General features: G+C 44.1%; 2 protein-coding genes across 3 annotated transcripts in view; both read right to left on the reverse strand.

The window, feature by feature from the left end:
• Nucleotides 1-11,071: 11,071 nt before the first annotated feature.
• LOC114445950 (uncharacterized) lies at nt 11,072-16,644 on the reverse strand. The gene is made up of 6 exons (XM_028421304.1): nt 13,275-16,644; nt 12,928-13,144; nt 12,629-12,852; nt 12,251-12,547; nt 12,072-12,178; nt 11,072-11,921 (listed from the first exon to the last, which is right to left on the reverse strand). Exons 1-6 carry the CDS (start codon nt 16,640-16,642, stop codon nt 11,677-11,679), a joined length of 4,458 nt encoding a protein of 1,485 aa, XP_028277105.1. The 5' UTR covers nt 16,643-16,644; the 3' UTR covers nt 11,072-11,676.
• Nucleotides 16,609-20,998, reverse strand: part of LOC114445951 (uncharacterized) — a 5,338-nt gene continuing 948 nt past the window's right edge. For both annotated transcript variants that reach the window (XM_028421305.1, XM_028421306.1), the window contains exons 2-5: nt 19,611-19,692; nt 19,314-19,530; nt 18,737-19,059; nt 16,609-18,512 (exon numbers count right to left, since the gene is read on the reverse strand). In XM_028421305.1, the coding sequence (XP_028277106.1) occupies nt 16,647-18,512; nt 18,737-19,059; nt 19,314-19,530; nt 19,611-19,682 (2,478 nt within the window). In that variant the 5' untranslated portion in view covers nt 19,683-19,692 and the 3' untranslated portion in view covers nt 16,609-16,646. The remainder of the gene's footprint in view (nt 18,513-18,736; nt 19,060-19,313; nt 19,531-19,610; nt 19,693-20,998) is intronic.

The raw sequence follows: 20,998 nt of genomic DNA on the forward strand, positions 1-20,998 counted from the left end.
TCTGTCTCTGTCGTCCTCCTCCCTCCCTCCTCTGACAGGAAGTGAACGGGGTCCAACACACACACACACACACTCTCTCTCTCTCTCTCTCACATACACACACGATGGTCTTTTTGTGTTTGTTTTTTTAAACACAAAAAACCATTAAATAGGGAAGACAACACTGACTCATGTTGGTTATATTCAAAGGATCAAAATACTAGACCATGACAACATGTAACTCATGCCAGGGTGCTGAGTTATGATTCTGCTGGTGGGTGCCCACCATGACTGACACACATACTGAATCAAGCACTGTGCTAGTTTTATCAACAAGTTGCCATCCAGCCTTTTTGGGGAGCGGTCATTAGCAAATCAATGACGAGCAATCTTGGCGCCAATGACTCCTGCAGCAACCCCCAAACTACAAGCACAACTCCTGCCTCATCTAAACACACATGCACACATCACAGGGGCCAACAGCTGTCACAGGTTTACAACCAGAGCTTTCACAATGGAAGCAGAGGCAGGGCCAGAGGAGTGAGAGGAAGAGGAGGAGGAGGAGGAAGGCCAAGGACTAATAATCCCTCATGAGATCCGAGCCACTTTGGTTGGCCATGTCTAACAATGAGCGAGGCCGGGCAAAGAGTACAGCCATAGTGAGCAGGTACATGTAGCATCCATCATCTGGACGTTATGATATGAGGTGAGATGATATGAGGAATAGGTGAGAACTGCATATATCCAGCACTCAATAAGTATAGTACAGTGCTGCCTGTGGACTGTAAACATAAAGTATGTTTCGGGTATTTGGCCCCTTTTCCCCTGCTGGACGATGGTCACCGCGTCAGCTGGTTTTCTAGTGGAATCAGATCAGGCCATGTGGAGCCCGCCTCCCGTCGGCCCAGCCAGCACCATGGAGGGCTCTGGACCACCGGCGGATTTGGGAACAGATGCCGGAGACTAGGCGGGTCCAGAGGAACCACCAGACCACCAGCAGAGACAAGCCGCTTCCCTCAACTGGGTGCCGGCATCGCCCACGCTCACCTGCTGGCCAGGAACCCTCCGGATTCCACAGAGCAGGACCGTCACTGAGAAGTGGACAACTTGGACCTTTATTACCAAATCAGGTGCTGGAGGAGTAGAGGAGGTGGAGGCCTCTCAGCACTCTAAAATCTGACAAGTTGCACTTACTTAAAAAAAATCTTGGAAACCGATTGCCTTCAAAAAGGTAAGTAAGTATAACTATTAGTCTTAAGTTTACTTTACTTTACCTATACTTGTTCTGTGTACTTAAGTTTGTTGTATGTACTTACTTTTGTGAAGTTATGCTAACTTTGTTTGGTTACGTTATTTCAACTTAGAAATAGCAAGTAATATTCACTTGTTATTTACTTGGCTATATCAAGTTAGTACAACTTACATGAACAGTACCGCTTACTTAGTAGAATCTAGGAAACCGATTGCCTCATATGAAACAAGTAAGCACAACAAAGGATGATAAGTTCACAAGAAGAATGTTTATTTTTAAACAAAAATGCTATCATAAACATTTGAACAATAGGCCAATGTGGCCAGTGAAACAAATGGAATTGTTAAATTAAAACAGATTTGTATAAAATGTTAACCTGTTCATGGATACTTGTATTGCAACTTTTTAACACAGCCATAAAATCTTTTGAAATGAGATATCCACCCATGCTTGTTTTGCAGTCAATTTAACTTATTTTCAGTCATGACAAATAAGTAAATGTTGAAAATGAATGTTGAATCGAAAACCAGAGTAATGTCACAAATTTTGAAAAATGTCAAAATAATGATACAACAAAATGTTACCATTATATTTCTGTTCCACTAGTGGTAATACTGATTGTATTTAACCTTAGGCTTTTAAATTTCACATGTTAGTTCTGGCTGATTAAAATAAAGAATACTCCACATATTGGAACACTATACAATTAGGTAATAATAAAAAAATGTAATTACAAACCTTACTGTACAAACTTCAGTAACACAAGTTATCTCTCTGCCTGAGCAGAGCATCTGAACTTTCAACTAATTACTACTTGAAAATATCTGCAACTAACAGTCAAATCAAGTGTCTATGCCCCAGCATCTTTAACCATTATTATAGCTGCGTGCAGCAGTGAGCAAAAGTGCATTTTTCAAGCTCTGAAGTTTTGGCCTGAGGTTACCTACACCCATTGTTTTTTAGACTTTTTGGATAGTCAAGATGAAGGGCATAGATTAGTTCAAACACAAGGCAAACCGCTTGATGGTGGACAACTGTACCTTCCAGTATGATACCTATGTTGGATGGTTCAAGGTGCAGAGCATTTGGACCTGGCTGCTGAGTGACTTCAGGAATAACAGTCAATACCCCCACAGGAACATGGCTGAAGTCTGCCATGGCATCTGAATCCTGTTGATATCAAAGAAAGTACAATTTTAAAAGGTTCAGGTGAAAATCTGGGCTTCCTAGTGCCCCAATGTCTAACACACCAAATTTTGCAATACTTACAAAACAGACAATGTAGAAGTCTCTTCCCTCATCCCAGAGGAAAACTGGGAGACATCGCAGGACAGCAGTCCTCTTGGCAATGACATCATTGGTCTATCAGTGGGGGAAAAAACAGTAAAACTAAACACAACTATTTTCTGAAGAAACTGCATCACATTTTTCCAAAATAATTGTTTAATGTGAGCACTTATGACAGCATGTGTGTATTGTCTTGCAAAGATAGATTAGAGTGTTGATATACTCTTTATGTTTGTACAACAAATATGAGGCAAAACTGGTCGTTGTGCCTAGAATGATTACTGTGAATGGGAAGGTTTGAATTCCCTGCCCCTCAGACAAAATGAGAAGGAATGCTTACCCGTTATTAAATCTGGACAAGGATCTCTGAAAGTGTATTGCCAACAATTCCCTTTTTAGAGTTGAAGAACTCCAGGAAACGTGGGGTGTGGCAGTCCAAGGACTCAAAGAAGTCTTGCTCTAGATCCCTACTTGCCACTCTGGTGAACTCTGCAAAAACCTTTAAAGACAAAACAGAACAGAAACAATATCTTGTACATAAGTGAAGAGAGAACCACAAAATTGGTAGACAAATTGCATGAGGCGGCCCATTTGTACTTTCTATATTTTTGCTTACCTGTTGTTTCCTAAAAAGAGCTGGCCAGCATTCCAACATTTGCTTTACAGATGGCTGCTCTTCCACAATTTCTTTACGTCTCAATGAGAAAGTTTGGCTCATTTTAGTGAAGCAAGAGCCGGAGACCCCACAGCAACAGAGTGAAAGTGGCCATTAGCCACGTGCTCCTAATAAAACAAAATGTAATAAAAGACGAAGTTTGCATCAACTTAGTACAGAATTTTGGTGCTCACCTCGGACCTGTACCTAGTAGTTTTCCTCGGTGTGGTCTACTCCTGTTCTATCGGTTTTATCTCCCTGAAAACTGTGGTGCGCAACTCCACTTAAAGTCAAGGCGGACATGTGGACATGACCGAGTGAAATTGGCTGTGTGGACGTTAGCAGCCCTTGTTGATTTTACGTTTACACACGGACTAACTGCATTTGAAATAAACAGTGAATGTCCACAGCTCTTATCAGGAACATAAACATTAAACGCTCTCAAAAAACGCATGGCAATCTTAGTTAATGTTAGCTAATGTTAGTCTTAGCTACGTCAGCCTGTGTTAACATTACCATTAGTCTGCAAATAGTTTTATCTCCTTCTACGTGAAAAACTGGCTTGTCATCACAATATGTGAATAATAAAATCATAGATGGCACATGAAAATATATTGAAACTGAATAACTCACCTTGAGAGAAGGTCTGCTTCTTCCAACTATCACGTCCAAGAAGTTTCTGGAAGCTTCCCAGAGTGCTTTACTGCGCATGTGCACTGTTGAACTCAAGCCTTCACTCCAGTAGCAAAAAGTTTCAAGTCCAGTTTACACACGAGAACTTAGTTTTATACCTCTGTCAGGCTAAATGAGTACATTACTCACATTCCTTGAGTTGAATCGACATGAGAGTGAAACTTAAGTAAAGTACGCAAATGTAATTTAAGTAAGAATGGGTATTACCTTTTAGAGTGAGGTGTTTGACTGCTGGGACGTCCTCTGGAGTCTCTTCACAGAACTCCCCATGACCTGTGTCGTATAAGACCAGAATGATCAGCCTGATAATGAACAATGTAAACAATCCTAATGATAGATTATGTATAATTATACAAATAATGTATAATAATGGATTATTACATAATGCGCAGGCCTTCATCTGTGGAGGCTGTGGCATCTTCATGAGCAGACAGCTGTTCAAGCACATCACCTGATGAAAACAAAGGAAATAATGTAGAATAACACAACTACTGTGCAAACTTCCTGGAATGGATGGAATCACTGCATTGTATGTGGTAGAAAGATGATGTCTGAGGCCACCACCTCTGTTAAGGGAAGGTTTTTCCAGCTTAACATAGATGCTTCCTTGACTCCTCTTGAAAACCACCTTTCTTCTCTGTCTAAAATGTGAACATTGTTGTCCTCAAAGGAGTGTCCTTCCCTTAACAAGGGAAGGGAGCTTATCAAAATAAAACAGGAAACAAACAAGGGAAGAGAGCTTATCAAAATAAAACAGGAAACAAACAAGGGAAGAGAGCTTATCAAAATAAAACAGGAAACAAACAAGGGAAGAGAGCTTATCAAAATAAAACAGGAAACAAACAAGGGGAGAGAGCTTATCAAGGAACATCATCTTGAAAATAACAGGAAGTTACAAGCCCCAGAAAATACAAATAAAGATTAAAGCTGCAAGCAGCATTGCGGGCCCTCGCGCACCTTGCGATCCGCGGGGTCATCGCAGGCTTCTCTCCTATGCTCTCGTCTCCTATACTCTCCTGTCCTATGCTCTCCTCCTCTCATTTCCACAGATGTACAATAAACACATGTTTACAACCAAACTTTCCTGCTACCAGTAGGTGGCGCTATGACCGTATCATCCTATTAGCATATATATCTGTTCAGACTCGGGTCCATAGCAGTACTGTAAGATTTTGTTCACATTGCATAAAGTATGTGGGTAGTACTGCATAAAACACAGCGAGTTCCTTTGTAATGGCGAATGGTCAACTTTGAGGCCACTCCCCCGCCACACGGTAATACTTTTGAAAGAGTTTTGGAATGCGTCTATTCCCTATGGTGTCCAAAGTTGACACAGTGAGTTTTAGCTCAATTGGATGAAGTATGTGAGGCATGAAAAGTTTTGTAGCAGGGTCACAAATCGCCAAAAATTAACAGAAATTTCGAAATCGTGAACTTCCTGTTGGGTTTGGAGGGGGGGTCCAAGAGACTTTTTTGTGCGTCTTGGGGTGATACACATGTGTGCTAATTTTCATGAGCCTGTGTCAAACTGGCCAGCGGGGCTACACATTAGGGCAAAAAATACAGGGAGTTCCTTTGTAATGGCGAATGGTCAACTTTGAGGCCACGCCCCCACCACACCGTAAGACTTTTGTAAGAGTTTTGGAATGCGTCTATTCCCTGTGGTGTCCTGAGTGGACACAGTGAATTTCAGCTCAATTGCATGAAGTATGTGAGGCGTGAAAAGTTTTGAAGCAGGGTCAAAAATAGGCAAAAAATGGCCACAAAAGTCAAAATGGTGGACTTCCTGTTGGGTTTGGAGGGGGGGTCTAAGAGACTTTTTTGTGCGTCTTGGGGTGATACACATGTGTGCTAATTCTCATGATCCTGTGTCAAACTGGCCAGCGGGGCTACGCATTAGGGCAATAAATACAGTGAGTTCCTTTGTAATGGCGAATGGTCAACTTTGAGGCCACGCCCCCGCCACACCGTGAGACTTTTGTAAGAGTTTTTGAATGCGTCTATTCCCTATGGTGTCCTGAGTGGACACAGTGAGTTTTAGCTCATTTGGATGAAGTATGCGAGGCGTGAAAAGTTTTGTAGGAGGGTCACAAATCGCCAAAAATTAACAGAAATTTCAAAATTGCGGACTTCCTGTTGGGTTTGGAGGGGGGGTCCAAGAGACTTTTTTGTGCATCTTGGGGTGATACACATGTGTACCAATTTTCATGACCCTACTCAAAACAGGCCAGGGGGGCAGGCAGAAAAACCTATGAAAACACAACATTTTGTGTAGCCAGTAGGTGGCGCTCTGTCAAAGCCTCAATATTGTTGTATAGATGTGTTTAGGGTCAGACTCTGATCATACATGTGACATTTCGTACAGATCGGACAGAAAACGAAGAAGTTATAGAGACTTTCTGTGTCCTCAGAAATGGTCAAACTTTGAGGCCACGCCCCGGCCACACCGTCAGACTTTTGTAAGAGTTTTGGAATGCGTCTATTCCCTATGGTGTCCTGAGTGGACACGGCGAATTTCAGCTCAATCCGTTGAAGTATGCGAGGCGTGAAAAGTTTGGCAGCAGGGTCACACATCGCCAAAAATGGCCACAAACCTTCAAATGGCGGACTTCCTGTTGGGTTTGGAGGGGGGGTCCAAGAGACTTTTTTGTGCGTCTTGAGGTGATACATATGTGTGCCAATTTTCATAATCCTGTGTCAAACCGGCCAGAGGGGCTACGCGTTGGGGGCGCTATAGAGCCATTTTTATATGTGCATTTCAAAAGTCAGCAAATTTCAAAATTTTTCGGGCGAATGAATTTTTCTACCAAGTTTGGTGAGTTTTTGGCCATGTTAAGGCCTCCAAAAATGCGATCTCGGAGGGGGAAAAAAAAAAAAAAAAAAAAAAAAAAAAAAAATAATCCTAAGGGTTTCAATAGGGCTCTTGCACCATTCGGTGCTCGGGCCCTAATAAATGTCTAGAACCCAGAACACAAGTCCACAAATCAATCAAAACCCAGGAACTGTACCAGAACCCAAGAACAACAAAACGGGACAATGACAAGAACAATTAAAGCTGCAAGCAGCATTGCGGGCCCTCGCGCACCTTGCGATCCGCGGGGTCATCGCAGTCTTCTCTCCTATGCTCTCGTCTCCTATACTCTCCTGTGCTATTCTCTCCTCCTCTCATTTCCACAGATATACAACAAACACATGTTTATAACCAAACTTTCCTGCTACCAGTAGGTGGCGCTATGACCGTATCATCCTATTAGCATATATATCTGTTTAGACTCGGCTCCATGGCAGTACTGTAAGACTTTGTCCACATTGCATAAAGTATATGGGTAGTACTGCATAAAACACAGCGAGTTCCTTTGTAATGGCGAATGGTCAACTTTGAGGCCACTCCCCCACCACACGGTAATACTTTTGAAAGAGTTTTGGAATGCGTCTATTCCCTATGGTGTCCTGAGTGGACACAGTGAATTTCAGCTGAATTGCATGAAGTATGCGAGGCAGGAAAAGTTTTATAGCAGGGTCAGAAAACGGTAAAAATTACAAAAAAAAAGTCAAAATGGTGGACGTCCTGTTGGGTTTGGAGGGGGGGTCCAAGAGACTTTTTTGTGCGTCTTGGGGTGATACACATGTGTGCTAATTCTCATGATCCTGTGTCAAACTGGCCAGCGGGGCTACGCATTAGGGCAGTAAATACAGTGAGTTCCTTTGTAATGGCGAATGGTCAACTTTGAGGCCACGCCCCCGCCACACCGTCAGACTTTTGTAAGAGTTTTTGAATGCGTCTATTCCCTATGGTGTCCTGAGTGGACACAGTGAGTTTTAGCTCATTTGGATGAAGTATGCGAGGCATGAAAAGTTTTGTAGGAGGGTCACAAATCGCCAAAAATTAACAGAAATTTCAAAATTGCAGACTTCCTGTTGGGTTTGGAGGGGGGGTCCAAGAGACTTTTTTGTGCATCTTGGGGTGATACACATGTGTACCAATTTTCATGCCCCTACTCAAAACAGGCCAGGGGGGCAGGCAGAAAAACCTATGAAAACACAACATTTTGTGTAGCCAGTAGGTGGCGCTCTGTCAAAGCCTCAATATTGTTGTATAGATGTGTTTAGGGTCAGACTCTGATCATACATGTGACATTTCGTACAGATCGGACAGAAAACGAAGAAGTTATAGAGACTTTCTGTGTCCTCAGAAATGGTCAAACTTTGAGGCCACGCCCCGGCCACACCGTCAGACTTTTGTAAGAGTTTTGGAATGCGTCTATTCCCTATGGTGTCCTGAGTGGACACGGCGAATTTCAGCTCAATCCGTTGAAGTATGCGAGGCGTGAAAAGTTTGGCAGCAGGGTCACACATCGCCAAAAATGGCCACAAACCTTCAAATGGCGGACTTCCTGTTGGGTTTGGAGGGGGGGTCCAAGAGACTTTTTTGTGCGTCTTGAGGTGATACATATGTGTGCCAATTTTCATAATCCTGTGTCAAACCGGCCAGAGGGGCTACGCGTTGGGGGCGCTATAGAGCCATTTTTATATGTGCATTTCAAAAGTCAGCAAATTTCAAAATTTTTCGGGCGAATGAATTTTTCTACCAAGTTTGGTGAGTTTTTGGGCATGTTAAGGCCTCCAAAAATGCGATCTCGGAGGGGGAAAAAAAAAAAAAAAAAAAATAATAATCCTAAGGGTTTCAATAGGGCTCTTGCACCATTCGGTGCTCGGGCCCTAATAAGAAAAGAATAAGGGTCAAGATTCTTCATTCTTTTCTTCTCAGTTTCACATTTTAGGGTTTGAATGAATTTTATGTTTAAGTCAACAAAACTTATGACCCTAACATTGTCCAGTTCTGTGGAACGAGGACCCAGGCATGATTAAACTAACCAGGTGAAGTTTATTGCAAAAAGTGAAGAACAAAACAATACTCCAAAAATACTAACACCAAGAAAAAAAGGAAGAAATTATCCAAACTTACGAAACTCAGGGAAACGCAGGGTGATGAGGAAAGTAACGACGCTCTGGCACAAAGGAGAACACAGGACTTAAATAGACTATGAACAACACAAAGGTGAAACACATTAGGGCGGGGCTAACAATCACCAAAGGCGAGAACACAGGGGAAGTAAAACACAGACACAAGGGAGACAGGACTTTCAAAATAAAACAGGAAACAGGACGGAACCAAAGTAACTTCACAAGGACCGCCAGAAACAGGACAACTCAGGGAGCACTAGAAGGACATTCAGGACACATACATGATGTTATGTTAAGGACTCCTTGCTAGCCACGCTAGCTGGCTAACATGACTCGGTGTGAAGTTAGCTGCTCAGCTAAAGCCTGATAAAAAGTCCTGTTTAACTCACAGTGAGCAGACGGTGTTAGGGTTGTTAACCCTAAGTGTACTGAGTCAATGTGCTGCATTCATGTGGTGTGCAACATGGTTTATGTTTAAACGTGATAATAACCATGTGTTTCGTCTGTATCAACGGCCTCTGCTTCACTCATGTGCTGTATTATCACACTGGTTTTGTATTCATTTTGCTTTTGCTTATCATTTTTAGATTATTTAGTATTTCCTCCCTCTTATTTATTATTATTTAGCATTTTCTTTTCTCTCTCTCCCTTCTGTCATCTTCTTTCTTCTCTTCCCCTCCTGTCCTTTCTGCTGTCCTTCCTCCCTCCCTCCTGTTCTCTGGTGCGCTTTGTAGTTCTGTCTTGATTTGTAGTCCTGTGTTCCGTTTCTTCCTGTTGTGTCTTTACTTCCTCCTGTTTTCCCGCCTCTGTGATTACCTGATCCTCCCTGATTGTTTCCACCTGTGTCTTGTCTTCCTCCTCCTTTTAAGCCCTGTGTTCTCCTTTGTCCTTGTCGGATCATTGTTCGTTGTTCCTGTTGTCCTCCCTGTCGTCTCATCTCGTCCTCCCTGACTTCTCGTCCTCCCTGTCGTCCTCCCTGACTTCTCGTCCTCCCTGTCGTCCTCCCTGTCGTCCTCCCTGACTTCGCGTCCTGCCTGTCGTCGCGTCCTGCCTGTTGTTGCGTCCTGCCTGTCGTCTCGTCCTCCCTGTCGTCGCGTCATCCCTGTCGTCTCGTCCTCCCTTCCCTCCTTTGGATTATTCATGGTTAGGTTTGTTTTATTTTCCGTTCCTTAGTCCAAGTCTTTGTCTCAGTTTAATCTTAGTTTCTAGTCTTCAGATGAAGATTGTTTTGAGTTTACCTTGGCTTTTGAATAAAGCTTGCCTTCAGTTGCTTGAACTTCATGTGCATTTGGTTCCTCTTTTAACACCGCACATAACACTGCAGGATGAAGACTTCCCCTGTCTGCAGCTCAGAGCACCAGGTTTGACTGACTGGCCCGCATGCAGCAGACACTGCTCTCCTCTTCATCCTCTTCGCTGCCAGGAAGTGTGAACTGAGCGACCCTGAGTGAGCCTGCACCAACAGAAGGAGGAGCAGCTGATTCAGCACCCTTCATCACGGAAAAAGGAGACGCCATGGGCCCCATTAGTGATTGTGAAATGGTGACTTTATTATGCCTGTGTAATTACATTTTTACATAAACTGGATGGCAATATTTAATATTTAACATTTGTACTGATGGTGATTAAAAAGCAAAGGAAGTCCAGCATCTTCTTCCAAACTGAAGCCTCCATGAAGGTGTTCTTCTAGTTTCTGTAAGGTTACAACACCTGTAAGGTGTGCAAACATGAATACACTGCAGAGCTTCAATGTCTGTTTATATTAGACCTGTCCAGGGTGGACCCCGCCTCTCACCCGAAGTTAGCTGGGATGGACTCCACCCCCGTGACCCTGCACTGCAGGATGAAGCGGGTTAATAGATGATGGATGGATCTATATTATTCCTCAACAACACTGGAAACATGACAGGAAGTGATCAATGAATGAATGAGTCAACAGCCGAAGTTACATCAAGTGTTTTCATGGTCTCTGTTAGTGAAAAGTGCTGCTTGCACAAGAAATGATCGGTGTTTGTTCATAGTGTAGGTAGGCCTGTCGCGATAAACAATAAATCAATTAATTGCACAATAACTTTAAATGGGCTCGATACGTTTTTCGGCCGCGATAAATTACATTTGCACGCTCGTTTGTTTTCCTCTCTCTCTCTCTCACTCGGTGCGTCGTGGTGTATAAAGTGTGCAAAGTCCGGCCGTCATATTTAATATGTCCCGCGGCTTCTGTCTTAAAATGTGTCAAATCAACAGGTAGTTCTTATTTTTTAACTCATTGTGTGACGTTTACGGGATGTTCTGAGCAGACCACGGTCAGCTCGCTGTCACGGTGCTGCAGGGCTTGGACGCTGGTTACAGCAACACAGAGAGCTCTGAACACAATTCACCAGGAGACTACACATGCTTATGTATATAAGCATGTTTATATAATATGTATACAACCTGCTATCAGAGAGAGTCGTGCACACAAACGCACACAAAGACACGTGTGCGCGCAGGTGAGCCCACCGCTGCAGCCATGCTAGTTGGATTGACTTAACTCCACTGACTATGCTAAAATATGGTATAGTAATAGCCCACCCTTAGGCTACTTAATACATTAATAATAATGATGACAATAATGATTGGGGCCTTTCTAGTATTAAATGTTCTTTAGAAATTAAAGATCTGTTAATTATTGATCTTTGAAAGGGTGTACTTGCATTATTATGTCGTTATCATTATATTAGTTTGAAATGGTCTCAAAACCACAATATTATCACTTATCGCAATAATTTTGCTGGGCAATTAATCGCCCAGCAAAATGTGTTATCATGGCTGAGTATGATCAAAGAAGATCTTCAAGATCATTTCATTAACAGTCATTAACATTGTTATTGTTTTTCTTGATCACGCTGAGGAGCTCATGATACTCTGGTGTGTTCCTTAAGTAGAGTCGGTTGTGATCCAGCCACGTCATCAGATTTTCTTTGGCCCCCTGGTCTATGACTCCTCGGTTATGGTAACCTTCCACCAACATCCTGTCTCCCATGTCGTGGTACTGTTTGGTGCCCTTGCTGGAAACAGGCACATCTGGCTCCCTGCTCCTCCTGGTTATTCCTGCCGAGAGACAGAAGGATAGACGTTGATCTTTTACCGTCATTCAAAACTGACACGGAGAATCTTCCTGAATCTAACCAAACCGATCAGTTGGTCTGACATCAGCATATGTGTTTCTGACGAGTCTATCCAGAATTACTGTCACAGTACCTGCATCATTTCTGAGGAACTTGCACATCTCTGGACTGGACACGATCAGTGAACACTTAATCAGTTTCTCCACGTCTCCTGTGACAGTGATGTCAGCCAGCTTCTGCCTGTGAGCGACACAAACAGGGACTCAGCCTCTTAAAGAGAACTCCTTTCAGGTCAACCGGACCTACACTCACCTGATCTGTTTACACTCTTTGCTCGAGCCAGTGGTCAGGATCTGCTTGTGGTGCTCTGTGAGAACCTCTCTGCAGAGCCCCTGGTTTCCGTTTTCAGTCAGCATTTGGTAGAGTTTTGGTTGCTCCTTCTGAAGTCTCTGTGCCTGCTGGAGGTTCTCGGGTTGCTGCAGCATTTCATAAGCCTTCTTTAAGCTGTTTTTAGGTGGAATGTGGTCTGCATTCACAGGGCAGCTGTTTTTGTTGTTGTTATCAGGTCTGGAGGAGTTCTGTCTGTTCTCCTTACGAACGGCTTTTATACTTTTAAAGAGAAGCATAATTATCAATAACCATCATAACATGGTCACACACATTTATCTGGTTGAATGAAAAAGAACTTACTCATTCATCGTCCCGACCATTCCAAGTTTGTAGAGATTGACAGCAGTGGCATCATCTTCAGGGAAGTCAGTCCCATTCAAGCAGTTTTTGTATTTGTCTTTGAGCTCCTTCTTTGTCTTCAGACTTCCTCCGCTGATGTAATATTTTCCAGGAGACTTGTACGTTTCTTCATATCCCTTCTGAAGCTTCAGAGCAGGCGCATATCTGTGCATGTTTTGTTGGAGCTGAGAACACAGCAGCACACTGTCAAAACCATTCAGTATCACCACACAGCTGATACCATCTCACACTTCACTTACAGAATGTCTGACTGCATCCCGCAGGCTCGCTGCCTCCTGCCTCAGGTTGCCGGGGCTGCTGATTGTTGCCTGGGCGATGGCGTGGTAGAGACAGTTCTGACCTTCTGAACGTACGGGGATCAAAGCGCCATCTGGGCTCAGAGTTTCAAAGTGTCCACTGTATGGACTCTGTTCCCCATGCATCCACTTTGTGATCTTTGACATAAATTTGTTGGACCTGCAGAAACAAACAAACAGATGTGAACAACAAACAACAACAAACAAACTGAAGCTGTAAATATGAGAACATTAACACAGTGTAACTGCTGTGTAGATTTGAACTCACAGATATGAATAAAAACACTCACTGCTGTGGGTTCTCTGGCTCCCTGGTCAGCTGGAGGACTATGTCACCGGCAGAGTTCTCTGTCCCTGCATAATAGTCCTCCGAGAGCTTCTTCCCATGTTTGTCCACCATAATGAGTCTGATACCTTTGCCTTCAAGAACCTCACTTTGGGACAAGACATGGAGGTCCAGAGACGTAGCTGGGCGGTTGACATCACAAATCTCATCCACGTAACACACCAAGTCCTCCTTCTCGGACTCTGATGGACACTCAGCTGGTCCATGGACAGCCTCATTCAGTTTGTGTTTATACATCTGGTTGTCAAAGAAACTGTGGGTGTCGCTCCGGCCCAGCAGGTTGCTGACTGCATGCCCAGCAGCAGAGTTTATTGTGCTAATGCAGGACTTGGTTGTGATGGAGATCATGTGCCTGGAACAGGCCTCAATAAATGAGCTTGACACACTTTGTGCAATGCTGGTGATGAGTTCCTTTTTAAGCCGATTCACATCTGATAAATCATCTCTTCCGTCGTGGTCATATTTTTCTGGTGAGTGTCTTTTCATGGTTTGCAAAAACCGAGGAACAAATGTTTTATTGATGACGTCCTCTGTAGGAAATGAATTCCAGATTTGCACACAAAGTGTGGCATATTTAGCTCCTTCCACACACAGCATTATTCGTCGCATTTGATCAAACCTTTTCTCGCTCTGTATATGCTGTGACAAAGTCCCACAGATGTTTGACAGGGCATCCAGACCCTTCATGACCATGGTGCAATCCAACATTAGCTCAGGAATGACTTGTCTTGTCATCTCATTCACTGATTTACACATTAGTTCTTCACATTTCATGTCAACTTTGAAGTCACTGGCCGGGTTCTGCAGGACGGCCTTTGGTACTCCTGAGCAAACCAAGTCTGTGAGAGCCTCGTCCAGGGAATTGTTCGCTTTTATCATTGTAAGAACCTTCCCCTCAAAAGTGTCTTTCAGAACTTTGTGAAAAATGACTGACAGTCCTTTGTTGGCGGCATAATCCACGGCGGCGAAACATCCGTGCTTCCCCAGTTCTTGAACAACATACTTTGTGGCATGTTTAAAACACTGCTTCACAGTGATGACGGAGCCACACTTAGCACCAGTAATCAGACCCTTTGCTCCAGTACGAACTGCACTTGCAGCGTTTTTGAGTCGACCTAACCCTCCAAAGACCAAAGACACGCCGATGCTAATGGCTTTGGAGACTGCCCACTGAACCCAGTCGAAGCCTCCTTGCATCATTCCTTTGAACCCATAAATCATGTCAGACACTCCCTCACTGATCAGTCCAAGTCCAAACTGACTGGCAGTGCCATATGACAGAGTACACACAAGAACACCTGCTGCTACCTGAATGACACCAAGAGCAAAACAAGCAAGGGCATCATAGGAGAATTCAGGCTTCCTTTTAACCTCGAACACGATGCCAAGGCCGAACTCATAGAGGATCATCAGTTCGTTAGTCGTGATGTGATCTTTGTCCTTTGAAAGACGGTAGATGCTGGAATCCTCGATCACTGCATCTTTTTGGCTGCTCTCAAGCCTTGTAAGAGTTTCCAGGGCACTCTCAATGTACCCTTTCCATGATTTAAAGATGTTCATCCTGGCCTGCATTTGGGCCTGCAGGTTGCAGTCTTTGTGGTGTGGTTTGAAGTCGGTCACAGACAAATTACAAAACATCATGGTGTTAGAGGCTTCTGAGAGATACACATCCACCGCTGTCTTTGCCTTCTCCAGTAATCCTTTCCCCTGAGCAATGTAGTCTCTTCCTGCAAGCGCAATTGTAATGTATGCTTCATTGTAGAGAGACACGGCACCGTAGAATGGATTGCACTTTGTGGCACTCTGCCAGTAAGACACTGCTCCATAGTCACATCTCTGTTTGTCAGTGCAGTACAAGTCGGTTCTGCTTTTTGCCTGAATGATCATAGAATAGATCATAGAATCATAGAAGTTGTTGCTTCTCCCCTGCAGGAGGCCATCTCCTGTCCTCTGTAAGAGTTTGGTAAGGTCTTCTGTCAGCACTGTGACGTCATCATGTCTGCTGATGTGCTTTTCATGGAGGATGAGCCACAAAGCCCAGGATTCTTTTAAAGCATTAAGTGCAGTCTGGTAATCAAACTTATTGCGGTGGGTCTTGAAACATGCAGGAACATCCTTCATTTTTGTGAGGTCGCTCCTCTCTTCCTCTGAGTAATTCTTGTCGAAGTCACAGAGAAAATCACAAAATCTGGAGAACAGATTTTCCTTCATTTCAATTTCAAACAGCTCCTCCCTCTCCATGCGATCTAAACGCCTGACCTCATACTCCTCTCGGAGTTGCCTCATGGTTTCAACTGACTGGCTTTGGTATGCTGGTGCGAGACAGTCTCGGTTAAGTACCATCTGCACCATCCCTGGGTTTCCTTTCCGGGCAGTTCGTCCAAAGATCTGCCTCTCCACTCGCTGACTTTCAGGAAAGTAAGTGAGAAGCACAAAAAGACCTCCGCACTCATTCACATCCTGCTGAACATGAATGTCAGTCCCACGTCCGCCAAGGTTAGTAGCAATGATGATGTTTCCCTTGCTGAAGTTCTGCTTCTCAATGTTGTGCTTTACACTGATTGTGTACATGGTGATCTGATTGGGTTGTCTTTCTTGGCCTTGCATTTTTGCCTTCAGCTCATCAGCAGTCTTGACATCTTCACAAATGATCAACACAACCTGCCCCCTGTCTGCAGCCCTCCATGCTGTTTCACAGATCACCTGGATCCACCGAGTCTTGCCTCCACTCACCTGAGCGGCTGGCATCTCAATAACCTTCTTGTGGCGGTGAGATGGAATAACATAACTCACTGTTTGGTAATTCCTTTCCAGGAAGTCTTTCTCAGCGCTGCCCCCTAATGTCCCAGAGACACCAAAAATGCCCTTTCCGCTGATGTATCGTTTAAAGAAGCGGACATTGGACATGTAGTTGGTGACGTTAGAAAGCTGTGAAATTGCCAGCTTGTGTTTCATCTCCAAAAATTGCTGCAGGCCGTCTCCCCAACGCCTGTTTTTTTCCAACACTCCACTGGCTTGAAAGTCCACAGGAATGATGGCATCATACTGATGGCTGTCCGCATCACTGAGGTTACATCTGTCAGCTTCAGGCGCCTTGTCAATCATGTACTCCCTCCCTTGTGTCATTCTGATGGCATATAATGCATTCTCAGCAAACACTGGCAGCTGATTCTCAACATATGCTTTCAAGAAAGATGGAATCATGATAAATACCTCCGATTCCTTCAGTGAGGTTAGTGCACATTCATCAGAATATCTGATTTTAGACTTTAATATCTCAACAGTTCTTTCGATGATTGATTTTTCCGACATCATTTCACAGGCTCGCCCCTTCTCTAGTAGCAGCAAAGTGACATCCGGGTCTCTGAGAGTCTTCCTTCCCATACAGTTTGGCTTTGTTGTTAATCACAGAGTAATAGTCCACAGTCACATCGTTGTCTGCTGTGGTCTGGACTTTACTCAGCAGCTCATACTGTTCTTTAGGTCCCATCTTGTCCATGATTTTCTCAGTGGCTTTCCGCATGGCATCCTCACAGCTGTCAGTGCCTGTTTGGGTCTTTGCATCAGTTAATCTGTCCATGTCTTCCTGGGAATAAAACCCCAGCTGGACACCCAGCATCAGTATGCTGTCTGCTGAACAGTCTTCAAAGCTGACCACAGACTGCGTCGCAGCCTCGTGGAAGTGCTGGGCCCTGGTTCCCCACTGAATCTCCCCTGTTTCAGACACTTCTATTGGCCGGCAGGTGCACAGAAGGGCCCAGATACTAGCCAGGATTTGCTCCATGTGCCTCAAGCCGCTGGCTTGATGTGACAGAAATGTCGTTTGAACTCCACTGTCGAGCGTCATGTAGTCCACTTCATCCACCAGCACACATTCAAACTTCCTCCTTCCTCGAGTAGTTTTTTTCTCAAACTCTTGTCTCAAAATATCTGGTGCGAAAGTACTGGCGGTGCTGTACACCACATGCTTGGTGTATGCATCCTGTAACAACTTGTCCTGATTTTCAGGGGTGCACGTATGGAAATGTGCTGGAGGAACAATGGATGATGTCACACCAAACATTTGATATAACTGACTCCACTTGTCTTGGTCACGGATTGCGAGCAAAGGAGAGCTGGTGACGATGTCTACCATTGTTCCGCGGGCGGCCTGGATGGTAGCAAACATGGCTAAAATACAAGTCTTGCCCTCTCCAGTGCTGATTTCCAGGAGGCAGCCTCTTTTATCCCGCAGGAGTAAAAGCAAAGAAGCCAGCTGTGTGAGTCTGGGGAAGTAGCCTTGTATTTGATTGCCGTTCGGAGCGATGAATGTGGTGCATTCCTTAACAGCTAAAGACAGGACAATGAGGACTTTCTTTAGAGTATCAACGTCCGGTTCGGCCAAATCAAGCAAGATCATCATTCGTTTCCCTTCTTCAATCATCTCGGCATCAATGACCACACCTTGAAGTTCAGGCAACTTGTCTTCCATATACATCAGTATGTCCTCCAGCAGGGACAGGGTGTGCTTCGGATAGTTCTTGTCCTGCATTTCACTCAAAATAGTGTCAGGGTCTTTGTCCAGCTCGTAGCTTACACAGTCTTGTAAATACTGCACGTGGTGTTTTTTTTTCAGTGCAGTGAGAGTGTGGAGGAAGCTCAGCCTGTAGGTGCACACTTTGTGCAGGATCTTGAAAACGTTGTTCTGATCCATGCTTAAGGCTCTTCTAATGAAAAGCTTGATTTCTTTTGGAGTCCAGATGTTGTTGAAGAGTATTTGACTGAGGAGCTCCTTACTGGTCGATGTCAGCTGTGAAGTCATGTCGAGAACATTTACTAAAACTGTTCTAGCCAAAGTTGGATTTTCATCATAAAGCTGTTCTTGCAAACTCAGAAGGAATACGATTTTCTTGTCTTGTTCAGTTATGAGGACATCCTCAAGGTCAGGGTCACAGTCCACAGTTACCTTCACCACCGCTTCCACAACACTGAGCCTCTCTGTAGGAGACAGGTCCAAGTATCCAGTCGCCCGGTCCACAGCAAGCTGGCACCACAGTGGGATCCTGTGCTTTCCGAAATAATTTAATACCAGCTCATTTTGCAGAGTCTTCATCCGGTTTTCGAGGTTGCACTTTGAATCTGCTTTCTCCACGATGTGGTAGTTTGAGAGAAGTTCTTCAAATTTCCGACGCACATCATTGAGCTAAAAACAGAAGCAAAAAATAACATTGAAAATAAATAAAAATCATATTCTCATCGACTATTTAAATGATGATCGATTTGAATGTAACATTCACTGTCTGTAGAGCTGAGAGGAGATGTGAGAGAACAAGCAGCTGTCTGGTTGATGGTGACTCGTGGTGGAAAGAATTCAGTGTTATGATGGCATTTAGAAAGTAACTGACTTGTTGCTCTGCACACACCCACCTCGTCCCTCTCTATTTTGGCTGCATGGTTTTCCACCACCTGGTGCAGGACCTGGGTGTACTGCTGCTGGCGGTGCTGCTGACTTCGCAGGTCTTCCTCAAATCTCTGGTGCGCTTCGGACAGCTTTCTTCTGGATGCCTCATTCTCCTGATTGATCTGCTCTTGGATCTTCCTCTCTTGCTCTAGCTCTGCCAGCCGCCTCTTCTCCTCCTCTTCTTTCCGCCTCTTCTCCTCCTCTTCTTTCTGCTGTTTCTCCTCCTTTTGACGTTTTTCCCTCTCCAGCCTCTGTCTTTCATTCTCTTGTTCCTCCTCTTCAAGTTTGCCTGCAGAAACATTGAAGAATAAACTGTTATTACTTCAGACACTCGTGTGTCTTTTTAGACTATCTACAGAGACTTCAGCTGAGTCTTTATTCTGTTGCTGACATCAACTTCTTTTTAAGTTTTGGCTGATGTAGTTCATAATGTTGTAAAAGGTAAAAAACTCCACACCTAAAACCATGGAAGGGAGAATATAAGCAACCATCATCAGCAGCATGGTAGAGTTTATGAGTTTATGATTCTGATTCAATACCTACCAAAGTTGGGACAGCGGTCAACTATGAAACCAGAAAAATTATTGACCAGTTCAAACTGTTTGTGGTCGGCACTCTCTCTTAAGGTGTATGAAGGACCGCCGCCCTCACATTTGAGGTCCCAGTCAGTGTGATCTCTGAATCTCAGGTAGACTTTGACAAATGGAATCATTGTATTCAGGTACTCTCCAGAGCCATTAGCAGGAAGGGTCCGATCAGTCTGAGGAACAGAGACAGGAACACAATTAAAAAAACCATCACACCAAGAAGACACTTTACACAGCAGACCTGTGAACATACGTCTTCTCTCCAGTGAGTACGGTAGTACCACCTGTACTGAGTCTCATTGAAGATGGTGTGAGCATTCCCCATGGTTCAGGCCCTGTAAGACATCACAGTCGGTTTACATTTCAGTTCTGACAGGTAATCAACACTCAAATAAAACCTGTGTTTAGCTCCATTCACTCCTGTCCAGGGATCCCTGGCAGTGTAGGTCTACAGCAGCATGGCTAAGAAGGGTTTAGTCTGGTCTTAAAGGTGGAGGTGGTGTCTGCCTCATCAACCGAAGCTGGTTCCATAGTGTAGGTGCCTGATAGCTTCTTTTTTTTTAAAGACTAGGGGGATGCACTAACAGATGGTCTTCAGCAGTTTTTGTATGATGCTGGGGGTCACACACCTAACTGCTCCTGATGAGGCAGCACAGACTGCAGGACCCGTCAAGCCAACTAAAGACAGCTGAACACAGCAAGCAGACCAGCTGGTGGCAGGAATGAGCATTTTTTCGATGTTCCCAGTGCTTGTTTTTGTGTCTCACCCTCTCTTTTCATTGGCTGTTGACAACACGTGTTGGTGGGTCAGTGATCAGCTCACACTTCAGGACTGAGTCCGTCAGTACGGGACAGGCCCCAGAAGTTCAGACGTTTCAATGACTGAGATGGAGGTCTGTTTCCCGCACACACTAACAGATTTTAGTGTCAACTACACATGACACAACCAGTGCAGACAGGAAATCGGGGGTAAAATGGTGTGTCCCAGCTGTACTCTCTGTGTGTAGCTCCATGTATATTTTGTCTTTGTTATATAAAAAATGCTAAATATATGTAGAGACTATTCCAAAATATTGGTTTTCCAAAATAACATGGTGCACACATCATAGTTTCACATCACTGCTAACAGGAAGTGGGACTTCCTCCTAAACCCTCTGAGCCTTTGCCTCACAGACAGCAGCTTTACTCCCCCTGGTGGTGGGACGTTACGACACAACAATACAACTTCAGCAGTTACCATGTGAATATCATGACAGTGTCAGTTATAATATGTATTTCATGTCTTTCATAACAGGGGAACACACAAAACCACATTCTGTTTGCTGTTTGATTTCATATAAACAGCAGCTCAAACTGTGTGTGTGTGTGTGTTTACTTTCAGTTTCCTCTTGAAGCTGACTGCGTCCTCATCCTGTCCTTTCTGTTTACACTGTGTGTCTCCTGTGTAACACAGGCTATCAACAAGGGGGGGGGGTCTCTTTAAACATGTCTAATTACAGAGATGTAAAAGTACCACAGACCCAGACTAGTCTGTCGCCTTGTGCTCGAGGATTGAAAGTACAAGTACAAGTACGCTGTTTTAATATGTAGTTCATAAAGATAGTTGGTCAGTGGTTCAGTGGTTGCAGCAAACTGAGGCAG

Source organism: Parambassis ranga, chromosome 14, assembly GCF_900634625.1.
Source record: "Parambassis ranga chromosome 14, fParRan2.1, whole genome shotgun sequence".
NCBI lineage: Eukaryota > Metazoa > Chordata > Actinopteri > Ambassidae > Parambassis > Parambassis ranga.